Source organism: Chlorocebus sabaeus, chromosome 25, assembly GCF_047675955.1.
Source record: "Chlorocebus sabaeus isolate Y175 chromosome 25, mChlSab1.0.hap1, whole genome shotgun sequence".
Classification (NCBI taxonomy): Eukaryota; Metazoa; Chordata; class Mammalia; order Primates; family Cercopithecidae; genus Chlorocebus; species Chlorocebus sabaeus.
Genome location: NC_132928.1, coordinates 55,864,603 through 55,887,255, shown reverse-complemented (window position 1 = coordinate 55,887,255; position 22,653 = coordinate 55,864,603). Strand labels below are relative to the sequence as shown.

The following is a 22,653-nucleotide window of genomic DNA, read 5'->3' as shown; positions in this document are numbered from 1 at the left end:
TGGTAACACTGGGTGCTACTAGGGGAAGGAACTGAGGGCCTTGAAAACAAGGATGGGGGGAAACTTTTCACTGTATCTTTTTGTACCCTTTGAATTTGAAGCCATGTGAAGGTACTAACTGCTCAAAAAGTATTTAATTTAATTACCATTGAAATTAGATACAATATGACAGAGTGATATTATGAAAAAACAATTTTTTTAGTTAAAAAATTCAAGGCCAGGCGTGGTGGCTCACACCTGTAATCTCAGCGCTCTGGGAGGCCGAGGCCAGCAGATTGAGTATAGGAGTTGAGACCAGCCTGGGCAACAGAGTAAAACCTCATCTCTATTAAAAATACAAAAAATTGGCCAGGCGCGGTGGCTCACACCTGTAATCCCAGCACTTTTGGGAGGCTGAGGCGGGTGGATGTCGAAGTCAGGAGTTCAAGACCAGCCTGACCAACATGGTGAAACCCTGTCTCTATTAAAAATACAAAAATTTAGCCAGGTGTGGTCGTGGACGCCTGTAACCCCAGCTACTCAGGAGGCTGAGGCAGGAGAATTACTTGAACCTAGGAGGCAGAGGTTGCAGTGGGCCAAGATTGCACCACTGTACTCTAGCGTGGGCGACAAAGCAAGACTCCATCTCAAAAACAATAATCATAATACAAAAAATTAGCTGGGCATGATGGCGTGCGCCTATAATCCCAGCTACTTGGGAGGCTGAATTGGGAGAATCTCCTGAGCCCAGGAGGTTGAGGCTGAAGTGAGTCAAAATCACACCACTGCACTGCAGCCTCAGCAACCAGAGTGATACCCTGTGTCAAAAAAAAAAAAAATTAAAATTAAAGAATTAGATAAAATAAAGAACTTCTATCATACTTATTGGGCAAAGTTGGTTTCTATTGTAATTTTTACTAATGCTTGTATGCCTAAGAAAAATATTAATTATTCAGCTCTTAAGTTTTGAAATAAATAAAGAGCAGTGAATTATCTTTTAGGGATCAACATCCAGAGATGAGTATAGCTAACCCTGGAGAACTCCTTTGACTTTGACTCATTATTGCTATTGGATTTAACTGTCCCTAAGACTAACCCTGGAGACAATTGCTTTTCAAGTATGTGGGACTTATTACAATAATAGTCACTCTTATCCTTATTTTCCTTTAAGGAAAGTTTTTTTAAAGCTCTTAACTAGTAGCTTTACTCGCTGTATTATATAGAGTCAAAATGGGGATGCAATTTTTACTAAATTTGGTAATAAAGTCATTAAGGAGCAGTCCCAGCCTGTATGGTAATTAAGCTGTGACTATTAACGTTTTTAAAACCATAGACTTACAATTACTGAAGATTCCTGTAAGTTCATTTGTTTCTCAGAACTCTTTTCCCCCTTGTTCTGTAGTCGGCAGCCTCTGTGAGGAAGATTTTATGTGAAGCCCCTGTAGAATCTGTGGTGCAAGTGTCTGGTACAGTCATTTCCCGTCCTGCAGGACAGGAGAATCCAGTAAGTACTTTCGAAGATAACTGTGTAATTTTTGTTGTATGCATTTGCACTGTCTGTGTACACATTCTGGCAACACATAACTGGACATTAGGCACTAACGATGAATAAATTCTACAAATGAACTGACAGATTTCAAAATCTTGACTATAAACACACACATCTATGTAAATATGCATGCTAAGTCTTGCTCTGTCGCCAGACTGGAGTACAGTGGCACAGTCTCAGCTCACTGCAACCTCTGCCTCCTGGGTTCAAGCGATTCTCCTGCCTCAGCCTCCCAAGTAGCTGGGACTACAGGCGCGTGCCACCACGCCCAGCTAATTTTTGTATTTTTAGTAAAGAGAGGCTTTCACCATGTTGGCCAGGATGGTCTCCATCTCTTGACCTCATGATCTGCCCATCTCAGCCTCCCAAAGTGCCAGGATTACAGGTGTGAGCCATCGTGCCCCGCCCTTTTTTTCTTTGAAGACAGGGGTCTTGCAGTATTGCCCAGGCTGCTCTTGAACTCCTGGGCTTCAGTGATCCTCCTGTCTCAGCCTCCCAAGTATCAAACTGCAAGGATATGCCATGACATTTGTTGATGTCTGAACACATCAGCCACAGAGACGCATAAGAATGTCAAAATCATGCACAGACACGTATGCTTTATACTATACACTATACACTAGAAGGACTTTGCACATTTTCCATATGTAAATAAATGCATATGTTCTACAAATGTGTATTTTGTGTATATCCTAATGAGTAATTTTTAAAACACTTCCTTTCTCACTCCAAGAAAATGCCAACAGGTGAGATTGAAATCAAAGTTAAAACAGCTGAACTTCTGAATGCCTGCAAGAAGCTGCCCTTTGAAATTAAGGACTTCATGAAGGTACCATCCTCTGTTATTAATCAAATAGAGTATCTAGAAAATGTTGATGACTAGTCAAGTATTTTCAGAGTTTTTTTTAAAGAAAACTTGAACTTCTACAAAATTAAACATTTTATTGTAGACACATCATGAAGTGTTTACTTAGTTGTACAACCTCTTGACAAACGGTTCTGAAATAGTGACAGTTCAATAAACTGTTGCAGTCCCTAAATACCTAGACTGTTTTTTCCAACAGATGAAAATGTGATTCTCTCTTTAAAACTTGAGGTGTTATATTATTCACATTTTTTGTTGCTATTGTTTAACATTTGAAAGGAAATTATGTCTAGCTTAGAAATGGCCAAATGGGACAGGGGATCCTATACCTATTAAGTGATAAAATGTGTGCTTAGAGCAACTCTTGACTTCCCAAGCATATAAATATAAGTAGGATTACTATAATTTAGAATGTTCTTTGCCAAAGTTTAAGGGGTTGATGGAGCTACTTTTTAGTCAAGTAGGCAAATTTCAGTCAGTGAAGAGTGATATTAATAATAATGAATAGTAAAAAAATGTAAAATCTGCACTACTGACAAACTTAGAAGTTGTAGGAATTAACAGCATACAGTGGGCTACTTGATGATAGAGCTAAAGTTTTTGAAAATTCAAACTCTATTTCTAAAGATAATACCTTTCTAATATTGAAAAATATTTAAATATAAAAATCTTTCAATTTCTTTAGAAAACAGAGGCTCTTCGGTTGCAGTATCGCTACTTAGATTTGCGTAGTTTCCAAATGCAATATAACCTGCGACTGAGGTCCCAGATGGTCATGAAGATGCGGGAATATCTCTGTAATCTACATGGTAAGAGAAATGCCTGGATGCTCTTTGGAGCTTTTTAGCATCTCTTCTATTTTATTCAGCAGTTTTATTGTATATTTTCCTTAGCATCAGGTCAGATGTTGCCAGAAGTCTGGAATTCACTCAATGTGTAATATAGTTTTTGAAGAAAAGTTAACATTATTTTAAAGATGATAGTGGCTATTACATTGATTAATGTATGATAGTATTTCCCATCATTATCAAAGGCAGGACAGCCCTTTGGCTTTTTCTATAATATTTCTTTTCTTTTTTTCTTTTGAGACAGAGTTTTGCTCTGTCTAAAGGGCAGTGGCATGACCACAACTCACTGCAGCCTCAACCTTTTAGGCTCAAGTGATCCTCCCGCCACACCTTCCCAAGTAGCTAGGACCACAGACAAGCATCACCATACCCAGCCAATTTTTTTTTTTTTTTCTTTTGAGACGCAGTCTTGGTCTGTCACCCAGGCTGGAGTGCAGTCGCATGGTCTCGGCTCACTGCAAGCTCTGTCTCCCAGGTTCACGCCATTCTCCTGCCTCAGCCTCCCAAGTAGCCAGGACTACAGGCACCTGCCACCACGCCTGGCTAATTTTTTATATTTTTAGTAGAGATGGGGTTTCACCGTGTTAGCCAGGATGGTCTCCATCTCCTGACCTCGTGATCCACCTCCCAAAGTGCTGGAATTACAGGCATGAGCCACCGCACCCGACCTCCAGCCAATTTTTAAAAATTTTTTGTAGAGACAGGGTCTCATTATGTTGCCCAGGCTGGTCTCAAACTTCTGGGTTTAAGCAGTCCTCCCACTAGCCATCCCAAAGTGCTGGGATTACAGGCATGAATCACGATACCCAGCCAGTTTTCTTAATTCTTTATCATGTGCATACATCATTTATTGGGAGCTCAAAATGTCATGTGAATTAAACTAGACATCTCATTCAGTCCTGGACTTTTTCTGCTACATTTGTATTATTTCTACACTAATAGAACATTTTAAAAATCAGAATAGTTCAGTAGACAAGAATCCATTAAATATTTAGAATTATTTTATGTGGACAGTATGCTTTATGAACAGAATAGTATTTATGAAAATCTTCAGCTTCCTTCTTAGATTTGTAGAAACCAGCACCAGTAGACTTGGTAGCTTATTTCAGCTAAAATTCTTAATTAAAGGGAAGCCTCAGATTTGTTGTACTATATTGTGGACATCATATATGACAAATTTCACATTCCTATCTACTAAGTGATAATGTTTCTCTCTTTTTAGGGTTTGTGGATATAGAAACCCCCACATTGTTTAAGAGGACCCCAGGGGTATGTATATTCCTTCAATCAGTCTATTAAATATGTCCTATTAGTTATAAAGCTAGACCACTTTGCCTTTATATTCACTTGGTCCACTTTTATTTTATTTACTGCCTCAGGATGGTCATATTAACTAGGTTTTTCTGAAGAACTGAGAAAATTATTTGGGTATTTTGAGTCAGAATCATTTTATTCCACGTAAGTATTCTTTCCTTTGAGTTTTTTTGTTTGTTTGTTTTTTGGTTTGTTTTGGGTTTTTTTTTGTTTGTTTGTTTGTTTGTTTTTTGAGACAGAGTCTAACTCCATCATCCAGGCTGGAGTGCAGTGACATGATCTCAGCTCACTGCAACCTCTGCCTACTGGATTCAAGCAATTCTCATGGCTCAGCCTCCTGAGTAGTTGGGATTACAGGCAGGCACCACCATGCCTGGCTAACTTTTGTGTTTTTAGTAGAGACAGAGTTTCACCATGTTGGCCAGGCTGGTCTCGAACACCTAACCTGAAATGATCCACCCACCTCGGCCTCCCAAAGTGCTGGGTTTACAGGTGTGAGCCACCTTGCCTGGTCTTATTTGAGGTTTAAAGATGTAAATCATTAATAAATTGTTTGTTTGTTTGTTTAAGACAGAGTCTCGTTCTGTCAACATTCTGTCGCTTGAATCCGCCTACTAGATTCAAGCGATTCTCCCGCCTCAGCCTCCCAAGGAGCTGGGACTACAGGTGTGTGCCACCATGCCCTGTTAATTTTTGTATTTTTTCTTTTTTTATTTTTAGACAGAGTCTCGCTCTGTTGCCCAGGCTGGAGTGCAGTGGCGCGATCTCAGCTCACTGCAAGCTGTGCCTCCCAGGTTCATGCCATTCTCCTGCCTCAGCCTCCTGCGTAGCTGGGACTACAGGCACTCGCCACCATGCCTGGCTAATTTTTTGTATTTTTTAGTAGAGATGGGGTTTCACCATGTTAGCCAGGATGGTTTCGATCTCCTGACCTCGTGATCCATCCGCCTCGGCCTCCCAAAATGCTGAGATTACAGGCATGAGCCATCGTGCCTGGCCAATTTTTGTATTTTTTTAGTAGAGACGGGGTTTCGCCATGTTGGCCAGGCTGGTCTCAAAATCCTGACCTCAGGTGATCCACCTGCCTCGGCCTCCCAAAGTGCTGGGATTACAGGTGTGTGCCACCGCACCCAGCCAATGAATTGGTTCTTTAAGAACAAATCTCTTGGCCAGACGCAGTGGCTCATACATGTAGTCTTAGTACTTTGGGAGGCTGAAGCAAGGAGGATGACTTGATTCTAGGAGTCCAAGACCAGCTTGGGCAATAAGACCCTATCTCTTTAAAGGAAAAAAAAAATGGAAGAGGAAAAAAATTAAAGAATAAGTCTCTCATATATTGAAAATTGACATTTTTCGGCCAGGCGCAGTGGCTCACACCTATAATCTCAGCACTCTGGGAGGCCGAGGCGGGCAGATCCTGAGGTCAGGAGTTAGAGACCAGCCTGGCCAACCATGGCCAACATGGTGAAACCTCGTCTCTACTAAAAGTACAAAAATTAGGCCAGGCACTGTGGCTCATGCCTGTAATCCCAGTACTTTGGGAGGCTGAAGTGGGTGGATCACCTGAGATCAGGAGTTCAAGACCCGCCTGACCAACATGGTGAAACCCCGCCTCTACTGAAAGTACAAAAAAAAATTTAGCCAGGCGTGGTGGCAGGCACCTGTAGTCCCAAATACTTAGGACGCCAAGATAGGAGAATCGCTTGAACCCAGGAAGTGGAGGTTGCAATGAGCCAAGATCATGCCATTGCACTCCAGCCTGGGAGACAGAGTGAGACAACAACTCAAAAAAAAAAGCCAGGTGCAGTGGCAGGAACCTGTAATCCCAGCTACTCAAGAGGCCGAGGCAGGAGAATCACTTGAATCCAGAAGGTGGAGTTTGCAGTGAGCCCAGATTGTACCACTGCACTCCAACCTGGGTGACAGACCAAGACTCTCTCTCAAAAAGAAATTCTTTTTAATAAATAAAAATGGACATTTCTGGCCAGGGGCAGTAGCTCACACCTGTAATCCCAGCACTTTGGGAGGCCAAGGCGGGCAGATCACGAGGTCAGGAGTTCAAGACCAGTCTGGCCAACATGGCGAAACCCCGTCTCTACTAAAAATACAAAAATTAGCGGGGTGTGGTGGTGGCAGATGCCTGTAATCACAGCTACTTGGGAGGCTGAGGCAGGAGAATCACTTCAACCCGGGAGGCGGAGGTCGCAGCAAGCCAAGATTGTGCCATTGCACTCCAGCCTGGGTGACAAGAGCAAGACTCTGTCTCAAAAAAAAATGACATTTCTAAACATTAATATTTACTCGATTTATACAGTCTATAAAATTATAAAACTACAGTTTAATTTGGAAATGCAATTAGGAATTACTTGGATAGGAAATGATACACAACATTCATTCATCTACTAACAGAATTGGAAATTCAATTCCACAAGTATAAACTTAACACCTACCATATATAATGGTGTTTAAAGCCTATTATGTGCAAGTCTTTTTAGGGACTCAAAGATAAGTGGGAAATTATCTCTGTCATTGTAGGAACTTTGTTCTTTAGTCATTCAATGATAAACTGAAGTAACAGCTTCTACTAGTCAGTTATATCTTGGGTTTGTTTTTGTTTTTTAATAATCTGTCTTCTCTCTCTCTCTCTCTTTGAAAGGGTGCCAAAGAGTTTTTAGTACCATCCAGGGAACCTGGAAAGTTTTATTCTCTCCCTCAGAGTCCTCAACAGTTTAAGCAACTTTTGATGGTTGGCGGTTTAGACAGGTGAGCTTTTTTTTATGGTAGCAGTTGTCAGAGAAGGAAAAGAGAAAAACAAAGGGAAAAAAGGAAACACAAAATCCTCTCTGTTCTCAAGAGAAGGATAGAAAATTTTTGAGAGTTTGGAGAATACTTATAAAATACCCTCATAATTCGTAATAATCCTTTATTAAAGGTTTATTGGGTGGCTACCATGTACAAAGCTCTGTGCTAGTAGATGTGAGAGGGGATTTAAACAACAACAAAAAAAAGAATAGGTTCTGCTCTCAAGGTGTTAAGGCTAGTAAGCCAGAATAGGATAATGAATAAAACCAACTGTGATATAAACTAAATGTAAATGTATTGAGATTTGCAAATTAGGTATTAAGAGCTTTAAAATTATATTGTTTGAGGAAATTTAGAAAACTTTGTGAGCTAGACCTTTGAGGACAGAGCTACATTTCAGCAGTTGAAGATAAGAGTTGGAATGGCATAGCACAGAAAGTCTCATGTGTATCCATGGTACAGTAAGTATTTCACTTTGGTCAAAGCAAAAGAGTATATATGAAGAAGCATGGACTAAAAAAAATGTTTTAATAAAAAGAACTGGCATGGACTGATTTGCATGCCAGTCTAATGTACGAACATCCAGAGATGCCAGTGTTTATTTTGAAAACAATATATAGAACAACTTCTCATAGGTCAGCTGTATATCTAATTCTATTAAAGTGTCATAAAAAATAAAAGTACTTCTTACTTTTTTTTTTTTTTGAGACAGAGTCTTGCTCTGTCACCCACGCTGGAGTGCAATGGCGCGATCTTGGCTCACTGCAACCTCCGCCTCCCAGGTTGAAGTGATTCTCCTGCCTTTCGCCTCCCGAGTATCTAAGATTACAGGCACATACCACCACGCCCGGCTAATTTTTGTATTTTTAGTAGAGACAGCGTTTCACCATGTTGGCCAGGCTGGTTGTGAATGCCTGACATTGCAATCTGCCCGCTTCGGCCTCCCAAAGTGCTGGGATTACAGGCATGAGCCACCATGGCCGGCCCTTCTTACATTTTTTAAGTATCATTGTTTTATAACTTGCATTGCCTTAAACTTTTGGGAAAAAGTGTATATGTATTCCTAGAATCATGACTCAATTAATGCTATTTCTCATTTGTAGATATTTTCAGGTTGCCCGATGTTATCGAGATGAAGGTTCAAGACCAGACAGACAGCCTGAATTTACTCAGGTACAAAGTTATATTCACTTGTTTCTTAAAATTCAGGCTTACTATTTTGAAAATAGTTTTTTTTGTTGTTGTTTTGTTTGTTTGTTTGTTTGTTTGTTTTGAGACAGAGTCTTGCTCTGTCACCTAGGCTGGAATGCAGTTGCGTGATCTCAGCCCACTGCAAGCTCTGCCTCCTGGGTTCACACCATCCTCCTGCCTCAGCCTCCTGAGTAGCTGGGATTACAGGCGCACACCGCCATGTCTGGCTAATTTTCTATATTTTTAGTAGAGACGGGGTTTCACCATATTCACCAGGATAGTGTATATCTCCTGACCTTGTGATCCACCCGCCTTGGCCTCCCAAAGTGCTGGAATTACAGGCGTGAGCCACCGTGCCCAGCCTAAAATAGTATTTTCAAGACCAGTGCAGTATTAATACTTTACTTCTCATTACATTTTATCCATCAGATAGTTAATTAAACTCACCTGCAGTTGAGAAACTATTCAGTTTTTTGATCCATTGCATATGTCCTTTTTAAAATTTTTTTCTTTCCTTGGATAGCACAGGGGCCACACTGTCATTCCAATTTTAGTATATGTGCTGCCAAAGCGAGCATGTGTCCTTTTCATAAAGAATGTGGTCAGCAACTAAGGAATGCCAGAAATTCCTAACGTGTTCTAATGTTCATGATAAAGTCCTTAAGTCATGTTCTAGTGTTCATGATAAAATCCTTAAAACAAATCTCTTATATATTAAGAACGAATAATTTTATATATTGATATTTTAATCTAATATGTGGACTTACCAAAGCTATTATGATTGGCTTTCTGTATAACAGCATTTTATTTTATTTTATTTTTTTTTTTTTTTTTTGAGACAGAGTCTTGCTCTGTCTCCCAGGCTGGAGTGCAGTGGCACAATCTTGGCTCACTTCAGCCTCTACCTCCCGGGTTCAAGCAATTCAACTGCCTCAGCCTCCCAAGTAGCTGGGACTACAGGTGCGTGCCACCATGTCCAGCTAATTTTTTGTGTTTTTATTAGAGACAGGGTTTCACCATGTTGGCCAGGATGGTCTCGATCTCCTGACCTCGTGATCCGCCTGCCTCGGCCTCCCAAAGTGCTGGGTTTACAGGCGTGAGCCACCATACCTGGCCAACAGCATTTTAATCGTGTGTTGAAGTGAAAAAATTATGAGCTTTGGAGTTGGACAGACCTGGGATCAGATGTAGCTTTGCTGCTTACTAATTGCACATACGCAAATAAGTAACTTAGTTCTCTGAGCCTTCAGCCATGCAATAGTTGTGAGAACTAAACAAGTTAATGTATGTAAGGCCATTAGCACAGTGTCTGACATAAAAGAGATGTACAATAATATTTATACTCTCCGCATGTATTATTTATGTGCAAAATTCTATAGTAACTTGAAAGCAGAAAAATACATAAACATGTATATACTGTGGCTAAATTAGTTTCCATATGTTACTTTGGTTTCAGATTGACATAGAGATGTCTTTTGTAGACCAGACTGGGATCCAGAGTTTAATTGAGGGTTTGCTCCAATATTCCTGGCCCAGTGACAAAGATCCTGTGGTTGTTCCTTTTCCCACTGTGACTTTTACTGAGGCGCTGGCCACCTATGGAACTGATAAACCCGACACTCGCTTTGGAATGAAGGTACTTATCTTCACTTTTCTAGGACTCTGTCCCCAAATAATCCTGCAGTCTTTTTAAACCACTTTGAAATTGACAAGTGTTACACACTGTTAGAGGATATTTTTGTGACCTTGTTACCTTTGTTGTTACAGAGCTAGAGCAAGAGAGAATAATAGCATGTTAGCAATACAGTGCTTTCTATCATGTTCCAAGATCCATTTCCAAGAGCAACATTCTTGCTATAAAGTTTTTATTACTTGCAAGTTACTGATTATATGGATATGAATGGTAACTTGAAAGAAAAAATAACTATTCTTTCCTTTTCAGTTTTTTTTAAAGCCAAGGAGTTACTAAGTTTCCTTGGTCCATAAAAATCTCAAACATATGACAATGTTTATTCAAATTATTAATATCTGTAAGTATTTAAGGCAGGGGTAGAATTTATATAGAACAGTTTCATTACCAGACCTCTACTTGTTTGCTCTTAAAGAGCAATATCCCTTGATCCCCATAATGCCGGTGACATTTCTATATCTCAGTTCTCAGTGCACTTTGTTTAGAAATTGAGTCCTGCCTGGTCTGTGAATAGTCAGTGCTCAATTCTTAGAATGAAAAAAATACAATACACAAAAAGTCATAACTACCAACTTATAGCTGCCAACTCAACTACTTCTTGTTTCTTCGTTTGTAATATGGAATAGTGGTTCTTTTTTTATTTTTTTTGAGATGGAGTCTCGTGCTGTTGCCCAGGCTGGAGTGCAGTGGTGAGATCTTGGCTCACTGCAAATTCCACCTCCTGGGTTCAAGTGATTCTCCTGCCTCAGCCTCCCGAGTAGCTGGGACTACAGGTGCGTACCACCACACTGGCTAATTTTTGTATTTTTAGTAGAGATGGGGTTTTGCCATGTTGGCCAGACTGACCTCCTGACCTCAGGTGATCTGCCCACCTCAGCCTCCCAAAGTGCTGAGATTATAGCGTGAGCCTCTGCGCCAAGCCTGGAATCTTAATCTGGTTCTTAAATCAGAATGCTTGGGTTAAATTCTGACTCTGCCACTTACTAGCTATGCCATCTTGGGCAAGTTCCTTATTTCTGTGTCTTGGTTTCATCTGTGAAATAGGGATAATAAAGAGTGCTAACCTCATAGTTTTATGCAGATTAAATGAATGAGTATATGTAAAACACTGGTCATATTGCTTAACCCATGGTAAACACTCTTTGAATGTAGTCTATAAATGTTAAATTATCAAGATCTATTCTCTTCTTTAAAATCTTTTTTGTAAAATGTTTTCAGATAAAAATTACTTCATATTTAGTTATCTCTTTTTGTTACCCATTTTCCAGATTATAGATATCAGTGATGTGTTCAGAAACACAGAGATTGGATTTCTTCAAGATGCACTTAGTAAGCCCCATGGAACTGTGAAAGCCATATGTATCCCTGAAGGAGCAGTAAGTGAAGTTCTGTGTTTCTGTAGAATGTATGCTTTGGAAGTAACTTTGCTCAATACTGTCATATTTAAACTTCAGAAAGAACAATTCTTTTTAAATAAAAAATAAGTATTTTTGCTGGGCGTGGTGACTCACACCTGTAATCCTAGCACTTTGGGAGGCCGAGGTGGGTGGATCACTTGAGGTCAGGAGTTCAAGACCAGCCTGGCCAACATGGCAAAACCCCATCTCTACTAAAAAATTAGTCAGGCGTGGTGGCAGGTGTCTGTAATCCCAGCTACTTGGGAGGCTGAGGCAGGAGAATTGCTTAAACCTGGGAGTCGGAGGTTGCAGTGAGCTGAGATCACACCATTGCACTCCAGCCTGGGCAACAAGAGCAAAACTCTGGAAAAAAAAAAAATTGGTATTTTTATACAGAGTCAAAAAGCGTTTCTAAAACTATAAGTAGAGAACAATAAAATCTTATGAATGTGAGTTTACATTCCAGATCCCAGGGTGTTTTTATTCCCCCACCCCCCCCTTTTAAAAGGTGCTATCAGCCAGGCATAGTAGCTCATGCCTATAATGCCAACACTATGGGAGGCCAAGGCAGGAGAATTGCTTAAGCTCAGGAGTTCAAGACCAACCTGGGGAACATAGACCTCGTCTCTACAAAAATTACCTGGCATGGTGGCTCACACCTGTAGTCCCAGCTATTCGGGAGGCTGAGGTTGAAGGATCACTTGAGGCAAACAGTTCAAGGCTGCAGTGAGTCATGATTGTGCCACTGCATTCTAACCTGGATAACAGAGCAAGACCCTGTCTCAAAAATAAGTAATAGGCCGGGCGTGGTGGCTCATGCCTGTAATCCCAGCACTTTGGGAGGCCGAGATGGGTGGATCACGAGGTCGGGAGATCAAGACCACCCTGGCTAACACGGTGAAACCCCGCTCTAGTGAAAATACCAAAATTAGCTGGGGGCGGTGGCGGGCACCTGTAGTCCCGGCTATTCGGGAGGCTGAGGCAGGAGAATGGCGTGAACCCGGGAGGCGGAGCTTGCAGTGAGTGGAGATCGCGCCACTGCACTCCAGCCTGGGCGACAGAGAGAGACACCGTCTCAAAAAAAAAAATTAAAATAAGTAATAAACGATGCTATGTAGTACTCCTGTACTTCATTGTGGATACTGTGTGAGCATAAAATAATACGTAGTATTCTGTCTGCAGCCTCAGTTGTCTGTCTATCTCTTAGCCCTGTATCAGCGCCAGCATGGCCATTGCATGTTGATTCTTGATTTTCTGAGAGTTCTCATCTCAATTGCATTAATAACAGGGAAATAAAAGGAGATGGAGCTAAAAAAGCAAAAAGGAAGGGAAAGAGGGGGTAGGAGAGAGAGAGAATGGTTGGGCTGAGCAAGCATTGACTAAAGCAATGGTACACACCTCTTTTCTGTAGGTAGTACATCTGCTTTAAAAGTAATTTCATAAGAAGCATTCCAGTTATATTTTAAACAAGATTGTGATTTTGAAAGTCTATACTCATTTGGATACGTAAGCAGTATATTCAGAACGGAGTAAGAACTCAGTCTCATTACTTTTTTTTTTTTTTTTAGACGGAGTCTTGCTCTGTCGCTCAGGCTGGAGTGCAGCACTGCGATCTTGGCTCACTGCAACCTCCGCCTCCCGGGTTCAAGCGATTCTCCTGCCTTAGCCTCCTGAGTAGCTGGGACTACAGGCACATGCCACCACGCCTGGCTAAGTTTTCTTTGTATTTTTAGTAGAGATGGAGTTTCACCATGTTAGCCAGGACGGTCTCGAACTCCTGACCTGAGGTAATCCACCTGCCTCAGACTCCCAAAGTGCTGGGATCACAGGTGTGAGCCACCATGCCTGGCCTCTCATTACTTTTTATTTACTTCATATATCCAGTAAAATGTAACTTATTGTCATGCTGGGCACGGTGGCCCACGCCTGTAATCCGAGCACTTTGGAAGGCCAAGGCAAAACCCTGTCTCTACTAAAAATAAAAAAATTAGCTGGGCATTGTGGTGGGTGCCTGTAATCTCAGCTACCTGGGAGGCTGAGGCAGTAGAATCACTTGAGCCCAGTAGGCAGAGGTTGCAGTGAGCACGAGATCACACCACTGCACTCCAGCCTGGGTGACAGAGCAATACTCTGTCTCAAAAAAAAAGAGTAATTTATTGTGCATACTATAGTCCAGGCATAAGAAATATGTTCAGGTAAGCTCAGTATGATATTTTGCCTATTATTATGTATACCATTTCAAGTTTGTCTGTTCTTTCTCAAGTACATATAAGAACTGCAGGAGTGTGGATCATGTTTTCATCTTTTTATACCTCCCATACCTAGTTAAATGCCGCATGAATATAGTTAATGATGCATGGCTTATGGTAGAAATAAGACGATTAAAATATGATTTCACAAATCACATGGTTTATTGCCATACAAAGAAAATATTTTCTTAGGTTCACAATACTTAAAAGAGAGAGAATAAGAGCCAGGCGCGGTGGCTCACGCCTGTAATCCTAGCACTTTGGGAAGCCAAGACAGGTGGATCACGAGGTCAGGAGATCAAGAGCAGCCTGGCCAATACGATGAAACCCTGTCTGTACTAAAAATATAAAAACTTAGCCAGGTGTGGTGGCGGGCACCTGTAGTCCCAGCTACTCGGGATGCTGAGGCAGGAGAATCGTTTGACCCCTGGAGGCAGAGGTTGCAGTGATCCGAGATCACGCCACTGCACTCCAGCCTGGGCAACAAAGTGAGACTCCGTCTCAAAAAAAAAAAAGAGAGAGAATAACATGAACAATCCTCACAGGGAAAACAGTAGCTGAGGGGCATTAATCACATAGCGAGTGAGTTCCAAAATTATTAAAGTCCACTTGCTCTATTAGGATGGAAGTAGTCCTCTGGGGAAAGTAAAGTCTAATTAAAGTTTGAGGTGTACTCTTATATGAGCAGTTCTTGGGAGAAGCTGGTTTGACCACCACAGTATAGACTACACCTAAGGTCCCTTGATGCTAGAGGGCAGTGCCAGTGTGGGTGGGCGAGGCTTCAGAGATTAGCTCCAAGGCTAATGGTGTCACCCATCTCTTGGCTGTAGGAGAAGCAGTTGACAGAGTATATCCCATCACAGCATGTGCTATCAAAGTGTCTGTGGAACTCTTAAGTTTATATGTATTTTTGAAGTCCAGTAGTTGAGGTCAGTAATTCACACATGGGTATTATGATAAGGTTTGAGGTAACATTCCTGGGGGGAAGAGGGAGTTGACTCCAAGTTGTCACATAGGGGATCTGATAAGACATCATGCTCTCGAAGGGAGGGGGAATACACCCCAAAACATCAAACTGTGTGTTTGGATTGCTTCCAAGTTATGTAACATGATAACCATAATGTCTCATTTGAAAGACATTGAGATAATTTCAAAAAAGATAGAATTTTAAGAAACCTCAAATAATCAAATTCTGAATCCTTTTATTGATCTGAAAGTTTTCTTTCACAATTCAGTTGTAGACATTCATGTTGAACATTTATCCTGCATATTAGATATAAAGGGTCTTCTGTGGAATACATTCACAGCTATTTGCAATAAGAGCTGCACACCCAGGGCAGTGGCTCACACCTGTAATCCCAGCACTTTGGGAGGCCAAGGCGGGCAGATCACATGACGTCAGGAGTTCAAGACCAGCCTGGTCAACATGGTGAAACCCCATCTCTACTAAAAATACAAAAATTAGCTGGGCGTGGTGGTGGGCACCTGTAATCCCAGCTACTTGGGAGGCTGAGGCAGAAGAATTGCTTTAACCTGGGAGGTGAAGTTTTCGGTGAGCCAAGATCACGCCACTGTACTCAAGCCTGGGTGACAGAGCTAGACTCCATCACAAAAAAAAAAAAAAAAAAAAAAAAAAAAAAAAGAGTTGCATAACTGGAAAAAATAAGCACTGTAACAAGCTTTAAAAATGTGTCATTTGGTAGCAGAAATTGATTTTTTTTTTTTTTTTTTTTTTTTTTTTTTTTTTGAGGCAGAATCTCACTTTGTTACCCAGGCTGGAGTGCAGTGGCACAGTCTCGACTCACTGCAGCCTCTGCCTCCTGCATTCAAGTGATTCTCCTGCCTCAACCTCCCGAGTAGCTGGGATTACAGGCATCTGCCACCACACCCAACTAATTTTGGTATTTTTAGTAGAGACGGGGTTTCACCATGTTGGTCAGGCTGGTTTTGAACTCCCAACTTTCAAGCAATCCACCCATCTCGGCCTCCCGAAGTGCTGGGATTACAGGCATGAGCCACCGTGCCCAGCCCAGACATCGAATTTTTATTAAATCTTACTATTGTAATAGGAAGACACAAAATATATTTGTTTGTCATTTGATCGCATAACCATGTTTATGAAGCTAAGTGTCATAATGACAAGTTTACTTTGATTTTTCTTTCATCAGAAATACTTAAAAAGGAAAGACATTGAATCCATCAGAAAATTTGCAGCTGACCATTTTAATCAGGTAAGGAGTTAGAGCGGTTTTTTTCTTCATAGAGATTCAATATTTTTAACTGTTGTTAACTAAACTGTCATTATCATTGGTTTTGAGCATCTTGTTATTTCAGATCATTCTTCTGCCTTTATTTATTTTTTATTTTATTTATATATTTATTTTGGAGATGTGATCTTATTCCGTTGCCCAGGCTGGAGTGCAGTGGTGCCATAATAGCTCACTGCTGCCTTGATTTCTTAGGCTCAAGCAATGCTCCTGCCTCTCTCTCAAGCAGCTAGGACTACAGGCTCAGGCCACCATGCTGCCCTGTTGCACCCCTAGTCCCAGCTACTTAGGAGGCTGAGGTGGGAGAATCACCTGAGCCTGGTGTTTGAGGCTACAGTGAGCTAAGATTGTGCCACTGCACTCTAACCTGGGCATCAGAGCAAGATTCCATCTTGGAAAAAAAAAAAATTGGCCAGGCGCAGTGGCTCATGCCTGTAATCCCAGCACTTTGGGAGGCCGAAGCAGACAGATCCTGACTAGCACAGTGAAACCCCGTCTCTACCAAAAATACAAAAAAATTAGCCAGGCATGGTGGCAGGGGCCTATAGTCCCAGCTACTTAGGAGGCTGAGGCAGGAGAATGGCGTGAACCCGGGAGGCAGAGTTTACAGTGAGCTGAGATTGGGCCACTGCACTCCAGCCTAGGCAACAGAGCGAGACTCTGTCTCCAAAAAAAAAAAAAAAAAAGCAAAAAATTAGCCAGGTGTGGTGGTACACACTTGTAATCCCAGCTAGTTTGAGAAGCTGATGCAGGAGAATCGCTTGAACACAGGAGGTAGAGGTTGCAGTGAGCTGAGGTCACACCACTGTACTCCAGCCTGGGCCACAGTCTCTAAATAAATAAATAAATATTAGCTGGGCATAGTAGCACATGTCTGTCTGTAGTCCCAGCTACTTGGGAGACTGAGGCAGGAGACTCACAAGCCCAGGAGTTCAAGGTTGCAGTGAGCTATGATCATGCCACTGCATTCTAGCCTGGGTGACAGAGTGAGACCCTGTCTCTTAAAAAAAAAAAAAAAAAGAAAGGATCCGGCCATGCATGGGAGCACATACCTGTAATCCCAGCACTTTGGGAGCCCAAAGTGGGAGTATCACTGGAGCCCAGAAGTCTGACACCAGCCTGGGCAACATAGTGAGACCTCGTCTCTACGAAAAACAGAAAAAAAATTAGCTTGGCATGGTGGCACACACCTATCATCCCAACTACTTGAGAGGCTGAGGTGGGAGGATTTAAGCCCATCACTTGAGCCCAGGAGATGGAGGCTGCAGTAAGCTGTGTTCACTCCACTGCACTCCAGCCTGGGTGACACAGTGAGACCCTGTCTCAAAAAAAAAGGAAAGAATCTTAGGTATGATAACAGGAATAAAATGAAACCATATGGGAGTAATTAAATAAAGTATGATATAATCAAAGGAATTAATATTAAAGTTCCTTTTTAAAATCTTGTTTTCTAAGACTTAATAGAGGAAAAATGCTCTTATAATGATATATAAGAAAAGGAAGCTATAGAATTATATTTATACTGATTATAACCATGTAAAAACATTATATTTGTATATTGAAAATGGACTACCTACCTCTACCACCATTTCCCAAGCCTCATACTTCAAGCACAAAGAACAATAAGTAGATTTGTATATAAGAAAAAAAGATTGGGATAGTGGTTTCCAAAATGGGTTGAGACAAAATCAGAAAAGTCAGGGCAATATAACAAGCTTTTCATAAAGTTAAACAAATTTAAAGAACTATCCTTTATCTCTCTGTTGGTGGTGGGGGGAGCGGGGGGAAGAAATATGCCTTTTCTTTATAAAATTAAAAATTGGCAACCCTTTATCTTCCAATTTTGTTTATTTTTATTTTATTAGTGTATAAAATCTGCATCTAAGAACCATAGGACCAGGAAATAAGCCTGAAGGTTAATTTTGGCAGCCTTCAGTTGATGAGACTATTATTACATTTTCTTCTTTCATTGTTCTCTTTCTTCTTTTTCCTTCCTAATTTCCTGAACTTTTATGTAAGAAATGGGTACTACTACTACTATTTTTATTAATGTTTTAACTTGATTTGGCTTCTGATTGCTTTTAGAAGATCTTACGTGTTTTTAGCAACATATGGCGTAGACACGGTTCAAAAAATAAAGAAGCATTAATGATGAAATGCAATAATCATTTGCTCTAGCCTGCTGCATCCATCCTAGTATTCTGCCAGAGTATCTGTTTTTGGAAATATCTCTACATACTTTTTTCTTTTTACTTAATTCATTTAAACCTTGTTAACTTCCTGTGATGAGAGATAAGGCTCACATAAACAGACTTCACCTAGTTACTCTGTACCTTCTGCTCAGCTGTCTTTCTGAACCTTTTCTTCATTCTTTTGAGTTGAAGTAACTCATCCTGGATCCCAGGTTTTCCTCTTTCTTTTTTGTGTTGGAGTATGTAGTCAAGTAACTTCCTAAGAAAGCACGTGAGAGATCAACTTACTGAGTTCTTACAAAATGTCTTTATGTTTAAAACCTCACACTTGATTAATAATAATTTGGCTTAGTACAAAATTTTGAATTGACAGCCATATCATCTTAGAAGAGTGCTATCCAATAAAACTTTCTGTAATGATGGAAACGTTTTATGTCTGCATTGTTCAGTATAGTTGTTGCTAGCCAATGTAGCTAGTGAGCACTTGAAATAGGGTAGTACAACTAAAGGGCTGAACTTTTTACTTTATTTCATTTTAATTAATTTAAATGTACATAGCCACAGTGCATCACTAGACAGCACAGCTTTAGAACATTTAAGGCATTGCTTTACTTTCTTCTCCCATGTATTGCTACTGATGAGAAGTCTGATGCTCTGATGCTTGTGTGAATTTACTCCATTATAGCAGACCTGATTTTTTCTCTTTGGAAGATTTTTGCCTTCTGATTCTTTATGTTCTGAAATTTCAGAGTTTGTTTGCCTTTTGATCATTTTTCATTCAATGTGTTACATACTTGAAGAGCCCTTTCAGTATGAAGGTTTATGTCTTTTTATGTGTAGAAAATTCTTTTATTATGTGTAGAAAATTCTTTTATTATCTAACTATTTTGACCTCATCATTTTTTCTAGCCTCTTTTTGGAATTTCTACTAGTTGTATGTTGAACCAATTTAACCTCTTTTTTTTGGCATGTCATTTTTCACCATTTTCTTTGTCTTGTTCTATTTTCCTGGAGATTTCTTCAACTCTTCTGTTGAATTTTTTTTTTTTTTTTTTTTTTTTTTTTCCCCAGGAGCTTTTTTCACTGCATCTTATTCTGGTTTTATTCATAAAATATCTTTTTGAGTACCTTTGAGGATTCAAGTTCTCTTTTGGTCCCTAACTTATGTTTTCTCTGGGACTAATTTTTTGGGTTTATCTTGGTCTTTTTTTTTTTTTTTTAATGCTGCAGAGTTTCTTCAATGTGCAGTGATTGTTGGTTATCTGTACATATTCAAGAATGGGGCATTTTAAAAGCTGGTTGGGGCCATGTGCAGTGACTCACGCCTGTAATCCCAGCACTTTGGGAGGCCAAGGCAGGCAGATCGCTTGAAGTCAGGAGTTTGAGACCAGCCTAGCCAACATAGTGAAACCCCGTCTCTACTAAAAATGCAAAAATTAGCCATGCATGGTGGCACACATCTGTAATCCCAGGAACTAGGGAGGCTGAGGCAGGAGAATTGCTTGAACCCGGGAGGCAGACTGCAGTGAGCCAAGATCAGGCCACTGCACTCCAGCATGGGTGACAGAGCGAGACTCCATCTCAAAAAGAAAAGAAAGCTGGTTGGAAGCGTGAGATCCTTACAGAGGCTTTGTAAATGGTTAGGTTTAGTTTAGCATGAGCAGCAAGGCCGCTGTCTGTTATCCTAGGCACTCAAGGCTTAAGAGTCCTGAGCCTCTCCAGAATTCTGCAGGGTAAAATCAGTTCCTTCTTGTGCTGAGGCCGCCTCCATTGTTCTTTATGCGAGACCTTCCTGCACCTTGCTTCTTTAATCATTCCTACTCAGTTCACTTGCAATCTGCCAAAATTTCGCAGAAATCCATCATGTGCTATTACTCTCCATTCTTCATCCCTTCCCCCTTTTTTTCATTATGTTGAAATGACTTTTTTTTTTTTTGAGTCTCACTCTGTCACCCAGGCTGGAGTGCAATGGCCCAATCTCAGCTCACTGCAGCCTCTACCTTCCAGGCTCAAGTGATTCTCATGCCTCAGCCTCCTGAGTAGCTAGGATTACAGACGCATACAACTGGCACAGCTAATTTTTGTATTTTTAGTAGAGACAGGGTTTCACCATGTTGGCCAAGCTGGTGTTGAACTCCTGGCCTCAAGTGATCCACCCACCTCAGCCTCCCAAATTGCTGAGATTGCAGGCATCAGCCACTGTGCACTTTATAAAATTCCCTTAGTATCATTTTGAATGGGTTCAGGGAGATAATCTCTTTTAAATTCTCTTCTATTGGGAACCAGAAATCTTTGTACTGTAAGAAGATAAATTAATCCCACTGTTTAAAGAAAAAAAAAAACATGAATATGTCTTTTTCTTTTACACAGGAAATCTTACCTGTATTCCTTAACGCCAATAGAAACTGGAATTCTCCAGTTGCTAGCTTCATAATGGAATCGCAAAGACTGGAATTAATAAGACTAATGGACACCCAAGAGGAAGATGTGGTCCTACTAACTGCTGGAGAGCACAATAAAGCAGTAAGAAAAATTACTTCCAACCATCAGTGCTGTTGATGCTGAACAATGCCTTACTCTCCAATGTATATAGTATATGTTTGAACTATAGACTGTTAATTCATAAAATGAAGCTGCTCGGCATAAATCTTTTTTTGTTGTTTTTTTAAGACACAGAGGTTTGCTCTGTTGTCCAGGCTGGAGTGCAGTGGTGGGATCTTGGCTTACCACAACCTCCATCTCCCGGGTTCTAGAGATTCTCCTGCTTCAGCCTCCTGAGTAGCTGGGATTACAGGCGCACACTGCCACACCTAATTTTTTGTATTTTGGTAGAGACGGGGTTTCACTGTGTTGCCCAGACTGGTCTCGAACTCCTCAGCTTAGGCAATCCACCCGCCTTAGCCTCCCAAAGTGCTAGGATTACAGGCGTGAGCCACCGTGCCCAGCCTGCATAAATCTTATAGTACTTTATAATGCGCTGTATAAAAACTAAGGGTTGGCTGGGCATGGTGGCTCACACCTATGATCCCAGCACTTTGGGAGACCGAGGTGGGCTGATCACCTGAAGTCAGGAGGTCGAGACCAGCCTGGTCAACATGGTGAAACTTCATCTCTACTAAAAATACAAAAATTAGCCGGGCATGGTGGTGGGCTAATTTTTGTATTTTGTAGTCCCAGCTACTTGGGAGACTGAGGCAGGAGAATGACCTGAACCTGGGAGGCAGAGGTTGCAGTGAGCCGAGATCGTGCCACTGCACTCCAGCCTGGCCGACAGAGCCAGACTCTGTCTCAAAAAAAAAAAAAAACTAAGGATTTTTTCATTAGCTGCCAGCCTCCATTGGCATTACTTTATTAAATAGATTAGACCTGACTCTAATTAGAAAAGCCACTTAGATTAAGGGGTAGTGAAATTAGTCATATAATCATGAAAAACTATTTTCAGAGTCAAGATTTCACAAATGAAGAAAATTAGGAGTCTCAAACTTTTGTACATAATACATTCCTAAATTGTGGAAGGACAGATCAGACCACTGGAGAGCTGGTGGCTGGCAGACACCCCGGACCAACTTGGTCAAAGTGGGCCCCTTTTTCCTCAAGAACAGCAGCTGTAGGTGGTGAGTGCCTCATGCACTGGCTGAGTCATGAGTCTTCAGGGGATATGGAAGACTGAATTAGCTTTAGGAATCTTTGTAAAATATAGAAAAGTATAGCACAAAGTCAAACGTGAATATTTAAAAAGTACTGTAAAGATCAAGCATGATATAAATTTATTTTTTCACTTTAGTATATAGTTTTTTCCAAATGATAGTGTGTCTAACTAGTACTTCATCAAGTTCTTTCTTCTAATCTATATTTTCATTTATCATTGTTTCTTGCAAAGAAAAAGTTTCAGAGTTCATCTTCAAAGCTAAATGTAATCCCCGTCTCCCCTTCCCCTACAATAGTAAAATGAAGAAAGCTATTTATTTCCAAATTTTATTATGAATGCATTTCTTAAAAAAGAACATGAGATTTTGTTCTAAACTGATTTGATTATTAAACATTCTCTTGGTATGAACTAAACAAGCTGGTATTTCCTTCTCAGGAAGTTATAGGTCTGATTCGTACAAGGCTCTCCTTGAAAGAGAGCTAGAAACCAGACTTTTGAGGAATAACATTAACGTTCTGAAAATGTCACAATGAGGGTCCCTTATGTAGACATAAATGTAAGATAGAATGGGCTGCAAGATAACACCCTATCATGTCTCTAGGCATATGTCACTGTTCTAACCAGCTGTCCTTTCTCAGGGAAGTCCAGCACCACATAGGTA

General features: G+C 40.7%; 1 protein-coding gene across 1 annotated transcript in view; it reads left to right on the top strand.

The window, feature by feature from the left end:
* Positions 1-22,653, top strand: part of DARS2 (aspartyl-tRNA synthetase 2, mitochondrial) — a 35,300-nt gene that overhangs the window by 4,532 nt on the left and 8,115 nt on the right. The window contains exons 4-13 of the mRNA XM_007989452.3: positions 1,382-1,483; positions 2,262-2,357; positions 3,079-3,202; positions 4,464-4,510; positions 7,212-7,318; positions 8,461-8,530; positions 10,005-10,184; positions 11,507-11,614; positions 16,053-16,115; positions 20,714-20,866. Coding sequence (XP_007987643.2) covers positions 1,382-1,483; positions 2,262-2,357; positions 3,079-3,202; positions 4,464-4,510; positions 7,212-7,318; positions 8,461-8,530; positions 10,005-10,184; positions 11,507-11,614; positions 16,053-16,115; positions 20,714-20,866 — 1,050 coding nt within the window. The remainder of the gene's footprint in view (positions 1-1,381; positions 1,484-2,261; positions 2,358-3,078; positions 3,203-4,463; positions 4,511-7,211; positions 7,319-8,460; positions 8,531-10,004; positions 10,185-11,506; positions 11,615-16,052; positions 16,116-20,713; positions 20,867-22,653) is intronic.